The 14,333-nt window shown below is 38.8% G+C and overlaps 1 protein-coding gene across 3 annotated transcripts in view; it reads left to right on the forward strand.

Moving 5' to 3' along the window:
* Nucleotides 1–5,662: 5,662 nt before the first annotated feature.
* Nucleotides 5,663–14,333, forward strand: part of PARP11 (poly(ADP-ribose) polymerase family member 11) — a 67,877-nt gene continuing 59,206 nt past the window's right edge. For 2 of the 3 annotated variants that reach the window (XM_003273698.3, XM_012502324.2), the window contains exon 1: nt 5,663–5,897. In XM_003273698.3, coding sequence (XP_003273746.2) covers nt 5,880–5,897 — 18 coding nt within the window. In that variant the 5' untranslated portion in view covers nt 5,663–5,879. Of the gene's footprint in view, nt 5,898–6,484; nt 6,594–14,333 lie in introns of those variants that run through there. The other variant, XM_030804639.1, reaches the window with a different exon arrangement.

A 14,333-nucleotide genomic window follows, 5' to 3' on the forward strand; every position in this document is an offset into this window, starting at 1 on the left:
TTTTCAATGTAAGCAAAACAGCCTTCTATTGGAAGAACATGCCATCTAGCACTTTCATAGCTAGAGAGTAAAAGTCAATGCCTGGCCTCAAAGCTTCAAAGAAAAAGCTCACTCTTTTTAGGAGCAAATGCGGCTGATGACTAAGTTGAAGGCAATGTTCATTTACCATTTCTGAAAACCTTAGAGCCCTTAAGAATGATGTTACATCTACTCTGTCTGTGATCTCAAAATGGAACAACAAAGCCTAGATGACAGCACCTCTGTTGACAGCATGGTTTACTGAATATTTTTAGCCCATTGTTGAGATCTACTCATCAGAAAAAAAGATTTATTTCAAAATATTATTGCTCATTAACAATGAGCCTGGTTACCCAAGAGCTCAGATAAGGATGTACAAGGAAATTAATATTGTTTTCATGCTTGCTAACACACCATCCATTCTGTAGCCCATAGATCAAAGAGTTATTTTGACTCTCAAGTCTTATTATTTAAGGAATACATTTTGTAAAGGTATAGCTGCCATATATAGTGATTCCTTTGATGGATTTGAACAAATAATTTGAAAACCTTTTGTATATAATTTACCATTGTAAATAATATTAAGAATATTCATGATTCATGGGAGAAGATTAAAATACCAACATTAGCAGGAGTTTGAAAGAAGTTGATTGCAGTCCTTATGGATGACCTTGAGGGATTTAAGACTTCAATGGAGGGCAGTCACTACAGATGTGATGGAAATAGCAAGAGAACTACACTTAGAAGTGGAGACTGGGCCGGGCACGGTGGCTCATGCCTGTAATCCCAGCACTTTGGGAGGCCGAGGCAGATGGATCACGAGGTCAGGAGATCGAGATCATCCTGGCTAACAAGGTGAAACCCCATCTATACTAAAAAAATACAAAAAAAGAATTAGCCGGGCGTGGTGGCAGGCGCCTGTAGTCCCAGCTACTTGGGAGGCTGAGGCAGGAGAATGGCGTGAACCCAGGAGGCGGAGCTTGCAGTGAGCCGAGATCGTGCCACTGCACTCCAGCCTGGGCAACACAGTGAGACTCCGTCTCAAAAAAAAAGAAGTGGAGCCTGGAGATGTGACTGAATTGCTGCAATCTCATGATGAAACTTGAACCAATGAGGAGTTACTTCTTACGGATGAGCAAAGAAAGTTTCCGAGATAGAATCTACTTCTGGCGATAATGCTGTGAAGATTGCTGAAATGTCAGCACAGGATTGAAAATATTTCACAAACTTAGTTGATAAAGCAGCAACAGAGTTTGAGAGGAGAGTACTGAGTCCAATTTTGAAAGATGTTCTACTGTGGGTAAAATGCTATCAAACCAAATCACATGCTACAGAGAAATCTTTCATGAAAGAAAGAGTCAGCTGATGGTGGCAAACTTTGCTGTTGTCTTATTTTAAGAAATTACTATAGTCACCCCAGCCTTCAGCAACTACCATCCTGATCAGTCAGCAGCCATCAAGATCAAGGCAAGAAACTCCTCCAGCAAAAAGATTATCACTTGCTGAAGGCTCAGATGATTGTTAGCATTTTTCAGGCTGGAGTGCAGCGGCATGATCTCGGCTCACTGCAACATTCACCTCCCAGGTTCAAGCGATTCTTGTGCCTCAGCCTCTCAAGTAGCTAGGATTACAGGTGCCTGCCACCACACCTAGCTAGTTTTTATATTTTTAGTAGAGATAGAGTTTCACCATGTTGGCCAGGCTGGTCTCGAACTCCTGACCTCAGGTGAACTGCCCACCTTGGCCTCCCACAGTGTTGGGATTAGAGGCATGAGCCACCACGCCCAGCCGATTGTTAGCATTTTTAGCAATAAAGTATTTTTAAATTAAGGTATGAGCATTTTTATAGACATGATGGTATTACACACTTACTGGACTATAGTATAGTATAAACAGAAGATTTATATGCATTGGGAAAGCAAAAAACTTATATGACTTGGTTTATAATAATATTTGGTCTATTGTGATAGTCTGGAAGTGGACTGGAAATATCTCCGAGCTATGCCTGTATGTTACCTGCCCATTAGTTTCTTGGTAGCTGTCTTGGTTATCAGGTTGGAAAAAAAAGTGTATACTAAGTTTGGTACTTTCTGTGGTTTCATGCGGCCACTGTGGGTCTTGGAATGTATCCCTTGCAGATAAGGGGGACCTGCCATCATCTGCTAAAGACCACAAGAGTTTGGGTTACAATGATGGAGCTCACTCTTGAGTAAGTTATGGCAGAGTTTGGTAAAGTTGTTTTCTGTGGGTATTTCAGAAAGCCCTAGATCTATTATGTTGCCTCAGCAAGATAAGAGGTCTCATTGGGTATAAGCCCAAATACCTAAAAGAGCCTAGGGAGGTAATTTAAATGAGACTGACAGCCCATTCCCAGTCTAAAGGAGTCAACATGGCTTCAGTCAGTTGTTGACATACAGGAATACAGTGTGAAAGCAAAACTGGAGGCCCAGATTGTTAAATTTGAAATTTCCCAGTTTTAAAATAGCGGCCATTTATTTTAAAAAGTTTAAATACTTTGTGTGTGCTAAATAATCATTAAGGACTCTTCCAATAACTTGCTATTTAACTCAGTGGTCCTAAAGCAGTAAAAATAAGCAAAAAAATCACTAAAATTCTTATAGCCGTTTTCACTTCCCTTCACGTTACTTAGGTGTAGAGCAGTATATCTTAAGGAATTGTTCACCCAATATGTACTCAAACCAGTTGTGTTCTCTCCATCCCACTCTCCTACCACCAGCTCAGGCAACTCCACATCTTCAAGAAAACAAAGTATAGCTCCAACCTCACAAAAGATTGAGGACCTGGCTCTAACCTTTCTAGTTAAACCTGCTTTGTAAAAATTCACTTCCAACTTCAAGGAAGAGCTAGTTCCTAAATCACTTAAACTGCTACTGTTCATTCTTCAAGGCTAGCATTACTCTGATACCAAAACTTGTTAAAGACAAGCACAAAAATCAGTAACAATGGACCAATTTTGTTAATTATAAATACATTTTAATCCTAAATAAAAGATTAGCAAATCAAACCCAGGATGGCTTTCATTCGATCAAAAAATAATAGAACATGACAAAGCAGAGTTTATTTCAGAAATGTAAGAATGTGTTGAACACTGGGAAATCAATGAGCATAATTCATTATATAAAGGAGTGAGAGTAAGAAACAAATATAGTGATACAGGCTAAGAGACAGTTGGTAAAATTTTGCACTCTTTCCTGATTTAACATCATGCAGTAAAACAGGATAGAAGAAAATTTCTTTAAAGATACTAGTGTATTTTCAGAACACCAACTAGCAGGCGCGGTGGCTCACATCTGTAATCCCAGCACTTTGGGAGGCCGAGGTGGATGGATCACCTGAGGTCAGGAGTTCGAGACCAACCTGGCCAATATGGTGAAACTCCATCTCCACTAAAAATACAAAATTAGCTGGGCATGATGTCATGTGCCTGTAGTCCCAGCTACCTGGGAGGCTGAGGCAGGAGAATCGCTGGAACCCAGGAGGCAGAGGTGGCAGTGAGCCCAGATTGTGCCCCTGTATTCCAGCCTGGGCGACACAGTGAGACTCCATCTCAAAAAAAAAAAAATACCAACTAGCACTAGCACCTAATGGGCACATGCTTGCCTTACTACATTAAAGCTGGATATCCATTATCTTGTCCTGTAGTCTTAAACATTTTTCTGAGGTTTTGACCAATGTAATAGGAAGAAAGAAACACATTATTTGCAGGTGATAATGATTGTCTGTGTACAAATTCAGAGAGACGAGCTGTCAAGCTATTAGAACTAATAAGCCATTTTTTCCTGTGTGGTAGGATACAAGGTAAATAAACAAAAATCAATAGCTTTCCTAAATTACAACAATGAGAAATATCTCACAAAAAAACTATAAAATATCTAGGAACAAACTTCCCAAGAATTATGCAAACCTATGTGATTTATTTTTTTTTTTTACAGATTCTGATGCAGATCTGAAAAAAATTTGTTAATGCCATCTAAAGGTAGAGAAAACACGTATTTATGAATGGAAAGACCCATGATATTGAAAATTTTGAAAAAGAAGAGAATTAGGAGAGAGGTTCCTTTATGAAAAGGCAAATACATTAAAGAGGTAATGATTATAACTGTGGCATATTTTAGGAATAAGCAGATAATTAATAGAGGAGAATGTTCAGAAACAGATATATACGTGTATGTATACCTATATATATGTATATGTAAATTTAGGTTGTAATTAACAGTGGCACTTCAAAGTAGTGAGGAAAGAATATTCAATAAACGACATGGGGGCAACTGGTTAACCATTTGGCAAAAATAATCTCTTATTAAACAATTTTTTTTCCAAGAATTAATTCCAAGAAGTAAATGGACAAGTGTGAAGAAATGCCTGTTGAAGCATTTTTTTGGAATAGTGAAAAATAGAAAACCACTCAAATGTCTATTCAGTAGAGTATTTCAAATGTGTGTGTCTATTTATGTGTACGTAGTATACACATAAGTATGGAACGCCATGAGTCTACTTTAAAATATGGTCGGGTGCAAGATGGCTCACACCTGTAATCCCAGCACTTTGGGAGGCCGAGGCAGGTGGATCACCTGGGGTCAGGAGTTTGAGACTGGCCTGGCCAACATGGCGAAAACCCGTTTCTACTAAAAATACAAAAATTAGCTGGATGTGGTGGTGCACATCTGTAATCCCAGCCACTCAGGAGCCTGAGGCACGGGAATCGCTTGAACTCCGGAGGCGGAGGTTGCAGTGAGCCAAAATGGCGCCACTGCACTCCAGCCTGGGCGACAGAGGGAGGTTCTGCCTAAATAAATAAATAAAATGATGAAACAGATTTAAACTTAATGGAATGGAAGGATATCCACATAATCTTTAAAGTGAAAAGAAAAATCCGGTTCCAAATCTATAGGTATTCTTTGATTACATTTCTTTTTTCAATGTGTGGAGGCATAGAAAAGTCCAGAAGGATCTATAATGAGCTGTTTAATTTTCATTTCCTATGGGGTAGATCCTTTGTTGCATGGAAGATTATTTCACTCTGTTAGCTCTCTTTACATCAGTAGGAATACATCCTCATGGTTTTAAACTTCTTGAGGGAGCTTTCCTGACACTCTACCCTAGGTAAACATGCTAGGATAGCACTCTCTATTCACCATATTACCTATAAATCATATTGCACTTTTTAACTTTTCTAAATTACTTTTTGCTTTCTTTTCTAGATTATAAAATCCGTGAGGGCAGGGACAGTATGTAAAGGTTCCCTTGTGAGCAAATAACCATCACTTATCGAACTCTGTGTGCCAAATACTGTGCTAAATGCTTTCAATAATCTCACTCTTAGGGAGATATTAACTACCATCTCCATTTTGAGGATGAAGATATTGAAAGATTATGAAGTTTCTCCCAAATGCCATTGCCAGGCCTGTGTGACTCTTGGCCGTTACACGGTGATCAATAAAAATTTGTTTCATAGGAAAGAAATACAGCCAGCCGTGGCTTTAAGATCAGTGGGTGATACAGTTGGACTAGAAACCCTTTAAACTCCTTCGTCACACAGATACTCGCAAGCCCCGCCCAGGACGACCGCCCGCGCGCGTACGGTTAAGCGTGTAGGGGCGGGGCGAGCTTGTGGGAGTGGGGCGGAGACAGATCTGACTGGCCAGCGTCGGGCGGAAGTCGGGAGGTTGGGTGGTCTGTAAACGCTCGCTTGTGACAGGGAGGGGGAGAAGGAAGGCCTTCGTAAAGGTTGCCTCTCCGTCCCTTCGCTCCCGGTGACCCGCGGGAAAAAAAAATCCAACACCCAGGCCCCGCGGCTAGCCCCTTCCCACAGGCTCTCTCCGCTCGATTTTGTCACCGTTATGTGGGAAGCGAATCCAGTGAGTAGCCGGGCGGGACGGGGCGGGCCCAGGGGGCGGGGTTGATGAGAGAGGGGCGGGAGGGGGTCACCGGAACTGCTTCCCCGCGCTCTCTTCAGTCTGGTTGTTGAGTTCCGGGACCGGAGTTCCCGGGCCTTTTGGCTTCTGTAGTCTGTACCTTTTTAAGCAGTGGAAGTGCCTCGGTGGATTCTCCAATGCTTTACTGTTTTCTTGTTACAATTATTTATTTTACTTCCTGTGACGTTTCAGCCTCATCCCTTCACCATTTGTTGTTGTTTTTGAGACGGAGTCTCGCACTGTCGCCCAGGCTGGAGTGCAGTGGCGTGATCTCGGCTCACCGCAACCTCCGTCTCCTGGGTTCAAGCGATTCTCGTGCCTCAGCCTCCCGACTCCCTTCACTGTTTTTTGAAACTTTGTGTTTTGCTTTCTAATTGGAGTAACTGGCCTTGGAACCTGTAGTCAGTCATTTGCCTCAGGTTTACCTGCCAGTCCCACCAGTCTAAAGCAAGGGAATTGGACCCCCTTGTCTTGAATGGGCCTAAGAGGAGCCATCAGTTCTCCTTCTCCCTTCTTGGTGGGCAGTCGTTTAAAACTTGGAGTATGGACTGTATGTTCTTAGATGTTTTCGTTCAGTGGACAAAGTGATGATCTGGAGCATTTCAACTGCAAGTCTGCCTTCTTCCTTGGTTGACCCTGGTATTTTCATTATGACTTCATGTATTTTTGTCTACTTTGCTTTTATAGATTTATTTATTTGAAGTGCAAGGTAGGGGCGGAAAAGTTTAGTACCCTTCCTCACCACCCATTGTAAGGATCACAGCCACCACTCCTTAAAACAGAAGATAGGTTAACAAGGTAAAAGCATAGCAAATCTAATCAAAGTTTTCCACCACCAGGCACTTCAGAGACCAGGGAGATCTCTGTTTTTATGCGTAGGACCCATGAAGAATAGACAAGTGTGTAAAAATGTGATTGGACAAAGGATATACTCTAATGTTAATAAACTGAGGGAGGAAACCCAACAAGGTCTGTTTGTTCAGATTCTTCTTGGCCTCTCTGTGTATCATTTCTTCCTCCTACGGAGGAGGAAGGACCCTTCTGGAATGAGGGTCTTAGCGACCTACTATCAGGCAAGGTAGGTTAGAGAATTTATGGCCAGTTCCTACAGAGAATGGCAGGGAAAAGTTACAGTAATAGTTCCAGTTTTTATGGCTTACTTTGTAGGAGAGGGATCCTAGTTTCTGTCACTTACCTTGGGGAAGAAGAATTCTGGTTTCTGTGACTCACTTCTGTGACGAAAGATGGGCAGGAGACAGAAGGGCAAAAGAAGATCAGAGGGAGAGACTGCTTCCGAGGCTGCTTCTGAGGCCTTCCAATCTCTTTTAGTTCGAAGTACTCAGCATGCCAAAGTGTCATACTTTGGCGTAGTATTTTTCTGAGCCCCAACACAACCCTCAGAGAGTGGGATCTATTTGCCAAGAGTATTCTTCTGTTATGGTTGAAACTGCCTGGTAAGGTGGCAGATGTACGGTATTTACAACTTAGGAGTTGACTGGAAAAATGGCAGAATCACATTTCAGCAAGTTGTTGGACTAAATACAGTCGTGCGCCTCTTAAGAATGGGGGTATGTTCTGAGAAATTCGTTGTTGGGTGATTTTTTCATTGCGCCAACATCATAGAGTGTACTTTCATAAGCCTGCTACACACCTAAGGCTATATGGAATAGCCTATTGCTCTTAACCTAGAAATCTGTACAGCATATTATTGTACTGAATACCGTAGGCATTTGTAACATAGTGGAAAGTATTTGTGTATCTAAACATAGAAAAGATACAGTAAAATAAAGTATTATAATCTTTGGGACCACTGTTGTATATGCGATCCATGGTTGACTGAAAGCTTTTATACAATGCATAATTGTATATGAAACATATGAAACTGCTCCTATGCTGAGATAACTGCGTAAATTTACTTTAAGAACCCCTAATTTCCATATTTGCAATAATTTCCTATAATCAGTATTCTTCCCCTCTCATCTGGAATATATTTCCAGGTAAGTTAGAAAGTTTATCAGTACATTTCCCTATGTTTTTAAGTTAAGTTTTTATCCAGTAGAAACTAGTCGGTTCGTCTGGATTTGGTAGTTGCACATTATCGTTCCTTTTTGTGCATCATATAACAATAGTCATCATCTTAGTATTTTCGATTCATACGTATAATACTCTCTTCCAGCTGCATTAGAGGAAAGTAATTACTTGTATTTGATTTTAGCAAAAATAATTTAGAATAATGAGAATGTGCTCTCTGCTTATATATTCAGTTTCACTATCTGTCATCAACAGCCTTCATTTTGTATTTATATCTTTATGTAGCTATTATTCCATTTTTGTTATCCGTCTTTCTTAATTTTTCCATAACAAACCCTTTAGCCACCCAAGTATATGTCTTACTCAAGGTTTTAAATCTTTCACTATATTGTAAACTTCACAAGGACAGGGGTTTTGCTCTGTTATTTTTCCTATAGTATCTTCAACTAGAGAACAGAGCCTGACACATAGTAGGCACTCAATAAATATTTGTTGAATTCATGATGGTGGTTGCACCAGCATGGACTAAAGATAATTCTTTGCTCCTACTATGAATTTTCCCTCCTGCGTCACACATACATCAGAATTTGCTGTTGGATTATTTGTGTGTTTGTGAGAATTATAAAGGCATTAATGAATGTCTTATATACTTGGTTTGTTATATCATTATCTCATTTATTTGTAAGAAATGGGTTTTCTTTGAAATCACCTGTGTGATTTTGCTAATTTCAGCAGAGCAGGCTGACTTTTGTTAAAAGTGGGGAACCCTCCACATATCATCCCACATTCTTCTTTTGCCACCCAAATAAGACATATTTGTCTTATTGCTACTGTATTTTATTACTACTAATAGTTTTTCTTCCTATGAGAATGTGGATGATATCAATAAGCACAATTTGGTTTTAAAAATCGACATTCTACATGTGGGTTTCTCTAGTAATTTGTTAGTTTATTTTAGTTTCGCTTTCCTGGTTTCACTTACCACAATTTCACTTACCAGAAGTCAGCTGCGGTCTGAAAATATGAAATGGAAAATTCCAGAAATGAACAATTAATAACTTTTAAGTTGCATACTGTACTGTGTAGTGTGATGAAATCTCATGCCATTGTGCTCCATCCTGCCTGGGGCCACGAATCATCCCTTTGTCCAGCATATCCACACTGCATATACTCTACCTGCCTGCTGGTCATATAATAACATGTAATGTCACTCACTTATTTATTGAGCACCTATTATAAGCCAGTTAGTGTGAAGTCCTGGGGTTTACAGTGGTGAACAGAACAGACTAGGCCCCAGCCTTTATGGGTTTGCAGTCTGGTGCAGGCAGGCAGATATTAAACAAATAATTATGCAAATAACATTTAATTCAAATTGTGATAAAAAGATATGAAAGAAAAAGAGTACTATGACATTGTAGGGGGAGCTAGTACTAGACTGGGCAATCAGGAAAGGCCACCCTGTGAAAGTAACTTTTATAGAGATCTGAAGGATTGAGCAAACATTAGCCAGGTAAAGGTTGGCTGGAAGGTGGGGAGAGCTGTTCAGACAGCAGAGATAGTGTGAGCAAAGATCCTGAGGCAGAAAAGAGCTTGGTGCTTGAGAAAAAGAGAGAAGCCTATGCGGCTGGGACGTAGTGCGCCGGAAGACAAGCCCAGGAGGTAGGAACCAGGCCATGCGTGGATTTGTGGCATATATTTAGGATTTTGAACTTTATCCTTAGAGGAGTGGTAACACATTGAAGGAAGTGTCATGAACATATTTATGTTTTTAAAAAGATTACTCTGGCTGCTGTGTGGAAAATGAGTTTATGTATTAGAAAATATGGTAGACATAAAAATGGCCTCCCAAAGATATCCACATACTAATACCCAGAATCTGTGAATATGTTGTTACATGGCAAAGGGGAGGTTATTAGCTAATTGGCCGACCTTAAGATAAAGAGATTATCTTGGATTATCCAGGGGGGTCCCAGAGTAATCGCAAGGGTCCTTAAAAGTAGAACATGGGGACAAAAGACATGGAGTGACTATGGAAGAATGGTCAAAGAGATACAACATGGCTGGCTTTGGAGATGAAGGAAGGAGGTTACAAGCCAAGGTATGTGGGTAGCTTCTAGAAACTTGAAAAACCACGGAAATAGATTCTCTCCTACAACCTTTAGAAGGCAATCAAACTCACCTTGATTTTAGCCCATTGAGACGCATGTAAGATTTCTACAGAAATGTAAGAAAATAAATTAGTGTTGTTTTTAAGCCACTGCGTTTGTGGTAATTTGTTCTAGTAGCAAAAGAAAACTAATACTGAGGGGGATAAGGGGCTGTAGGAAGACTAATTAGGAGGTTATAGTGTAGTCCAGGGTAGAGACGAAGGTGACTTCGGACTATGTGGGGAGACTGTGAAGTCACTTATGAAGGTGACTACTAAGTGGGGAGAGAGAAGATCAATTCAAGCTGCATCTTAGATGATGACTTAGCTTTCTGGCACGGGCAGCCAGGAACAAGATGTTTTCACTGAGCTTGGAAAAGGGAAAGCCATATGGAAGATAACAGGAGTTTGGTTTTGAACTCACTATGTTTAATGTGCTTATGAGGCATCAAGTAGTAACGTTTGGAAGGCAGTTGGTTAGGTAGGTAAGTCTGGAGCTCAGAGAAGAAGGCTAGGCTGGAAATTGAAATTTGAGCCTCAGTGTCTATAGATAGTCTGTCACCCAAGCTGGAGTGCAGTGGCATGATCTCGGCTAACTGCAACCTCTACCTCCTGGGTTCAAGTGATTCTCGTGCCTCAGCCTCCTGAGTAGCTAGAACTACAGGTGTGTACCACCACACCTGGCTAGTTTTTGTATTTTAGTAGAGACAGGGTTTCACTGTGTTGGCCAGGCTGGTCTTAAGCTCCTGACCTCAAGAGATCACCCTTCTAGGCCTCCCAAAGTTGTGGGATTACAGGCGTGAACCACCATGCCCGGCCCCCAATAAAACAGTATTTTAGAAATTAATGTTTTTATTATCATTGAGAAGGATGATTTTTTTTTGCAACTTCTTGCAAAGTACGTATATCTCATTTGATGATAGATAGTTTGAGAAGTAAGTTAGACCACACTTTGATTACTCTGTATGTCTGCTAAATTAGGAAATGTTGTGCCACGATTATATATTGTCAGGAATTGCAACTTGTGTTTGCTGGCGCTGTCAGATGTTTTGGAATATCAAGGTCAAATACAGACTGAGAAATTATCGGAAGATTTCTCCCTGAAGATTATATCTTGTGCTCTTTCAGTTGCATTATTGACAAGCCTATAATATTAGGGTGAATGTTTCAACCAGCCTGAATGTTTGGAAGGTAGTAACAAATGGATTCTTAAGTCATTTTTTGACTTCTTCAGTATCTGGAAAGTATTTTCCCATGTTTTGTTTTAACATTTAGTCATGTTCTTTATACACAAAATAGTGTAATCAGTCTCCTCTGAGAAGTGAAGAAAACCATCAGGTTTTGGGAAGGAGTCACATCCTAGCAATTGAGCCATTTGCAGCATAGCTTGGTGACTTTGAAAAATATGGTATCTTATTCTCAGCATTAAAAATCAGGTATTGAAGTAGTAGGTTCATGCTATTTAAAATTCTAGATGTATCTCTGCTATACTCCACTTAAGCAGGACTCTAGAAAACATAGAATTACTTTTTGGTATTGTCAGCGTTATGAAGAATTTTTTTGTTTTTTAAAATCTCATCCCTCGTTTCAGAAAGTTGTCAGCACCTTTTTCCTTGACAGCCAGCAAACTTGCGTGGGAAGAATAATCTTGCAAACGCTGCCATTTCCTTCTGCAACATCTGAGAGCACGTACTCTGAATAGTCAATATTTGATGATGTTTAATTTCCATTATTTCCTTCAACACTCAGTTATAATCAGGAGGCATATTGTTGACTCCTGTTTCATATAAAGAATCTTTCAGTAATATAACAGTGTATGTTTTTGCTATTTGTATACTTCATGATCTGTCAATTTTGAATGTGTTGCACCTTTTTCAACTTATGTCATAGCTCACAAAAGTATCATTGTCTAAATAAAAACTGTCTTCCCTGTACTATAAGTTTTCACTGATATGTAGAACAAAAAGTTGTTGAGTACTTTTACCTTATATACTATATATGTGTCAAGGACTGATTTATATTTTCTCCACAGGTAGTTTGTCCAATTGTAAAACAAAATATATGCTAAAACACTCACATGATAGTAATTGCTCTTCTGTATTGTGTTGCATGATAATATATGACATCCAGTAGAATCATTTAATAAAGAATTTTGGTCAATAGCTTGTTTATTCTCAGGCATTAAATTTGACTTGACTAGCTTCTCAGCAGTATCAATAATTTTTACCTGTTTTAGCTGAGGAATGCGTCTTTTCTCCTGGTTTCTTCTTTGTCCTTATCAACAAAGCAAATGGACTTTGTGCTTTGCGTGAAAATAATCTGAAAGTTTACTTGAGTTTTATACTACTATATTTAAGTAAATGCTAACTATGGTTGATATGAATGTATCAACAGAGAGCGAATATAATGGGATATTATAGTGAATGGTAACTTTAAAGAAAATAAAGTGATTTTCATGCAGATTATCATTAATCTTACATTTCAACTTTTCAAAATGTATGTAGACAAATTTATTTCATTACTTTGCCCCTGAAAATGCCTGTGAAAGATCTCATAGTCCCTGAGGACCGTCTTTTGAAGATTCTGAGAGAAAACAAGAAGGGCTAGGACTGAGTCATGAGGAACTCTAAAAGTTACAAGCTGAGGAGAAGTCAAAGTGCAAAGGAGATTCAGAATTTATGGACAAAAAAATAAGATGATCTGGAGAGTGTCATGTCATAGAAACCAGGAGAAGAGTTATTCAGGACAGAGGATAAACTGTGAAATGTTACCGTGAGATAAGTAAGATGAGGACTGAAAAGAGCGTAGGATTTAGTAATGTGAAGCTCATTAGACATCCTAGGAAGTGTCTTTTGTTTGTTTGTTTATAAGTGATGATGGGTGGGAAAGATTGGATCAGAAGCTAGAAAAGTTAAATTGGAGTGGGTGTTAGCATAGAAACTGAAGAAATAAACATAGTGTGTAGACAAAGAGTTACAGTTAATAAGCCACCAAAGGAGACAAGATGAAATCCTAAAAGCACTCAATCTGAAAGAAGATAGAAAAAGAAGAAAAACAGAACAAAGAGCAGGTGGGACCAAAAAAAAAAAAAAGCAAATTACAAGATGGTAAACTCAAAGCTAACCATATCAATAATCATACTACATATAAATGGATCAAACACCCCAATTAAAATATAGAGATTTTCAGATTGGATTAAAAAAAAAGACCCAAGTATAAGTTGTCTGTAAGAAATACACTTTGAATATAAAGACATGAATAGAATAAAACTAAATAGAGAAAGATACACAGTGCTAACACGAATGAAGAGAAAGTGTGAGTGGTTTATTATTGTTAAGGTAGATTTCAGAGATAATGATATTATCAAGGATGAAGAATGTCATTTCTTAATGATAAAGAGATCAGTTAACCAGAAACAATCCTAGATATTTTAGACATCCAATATTAGAGCTTTAAAATACATGAAACAAAATTAATAGAATAGCAATAAGAAATAGATACCCAGTTAACTGGAGATTTCAGTAGTTTTCTCCAAATAATTGATGGAATGAGCAGATAGAAAATGAGCAACAGTATAAAGAACTTTAACACCACTATCAACTAACTTGATCTGCTTGGCATTTATGGAACAATTCACCCATCAACAGCTGAATACATGGGTTTTCTTTTTTTCCAACTACATAGAGAACGTATAAAAATATATACCATATTCTGGCCCATAAAACATACCTCAGTACATTTGAAAGAATTGAAGTCAAGCAAGATGTGCTTTCTGACCTAAATGGAATTAAGTTAGAAACCAGTAACAGAAAGATTGTAAAATTCCCAAACATTTGGTAAATAAATAACACTTTAAGGTAACCCACGGGTTAAAGAAATGAAAAGAGAAAATAGAAAGTATGAAAACAACATATCAAATTTGTAGGATGGTGCCAAAGCAGTACTTAGAGGGAAATTTGTAGCTAAATTAATGGCTGTATTGGAAAAGAAGAAATGTTACAAATCAATAATCACAGCTTTCTAAGAAACTAGAAAAAGAAGAAGTTAAACAGGAGCAAGGAAATAAAGGTTAGAGTGGAAATCACTACAACAGAAAACAACAGTGAAGATCAGTGAAACTGAAACCTAGTTCTTTGAGAACATCAATACTATTAATAAATTTCTAGCCCAGCAGATCAGGAGAAAAAGAAGACACAAATTAC

Source organism: Nomascus leucogenys, chromosome 23, assembly GCF_006542625.1.
Source record: "Nomascus leucogenys isolate Asia chromosome 23, Asia_NLE_v1, whole genome shotgun sequence".
Classification (NCBI taxonomy): Eukaryota; Metazoa; Chordata; class Mammalia; order Primates; family Hylobatidae; genus Nomascus; species Nomascus leucogenys.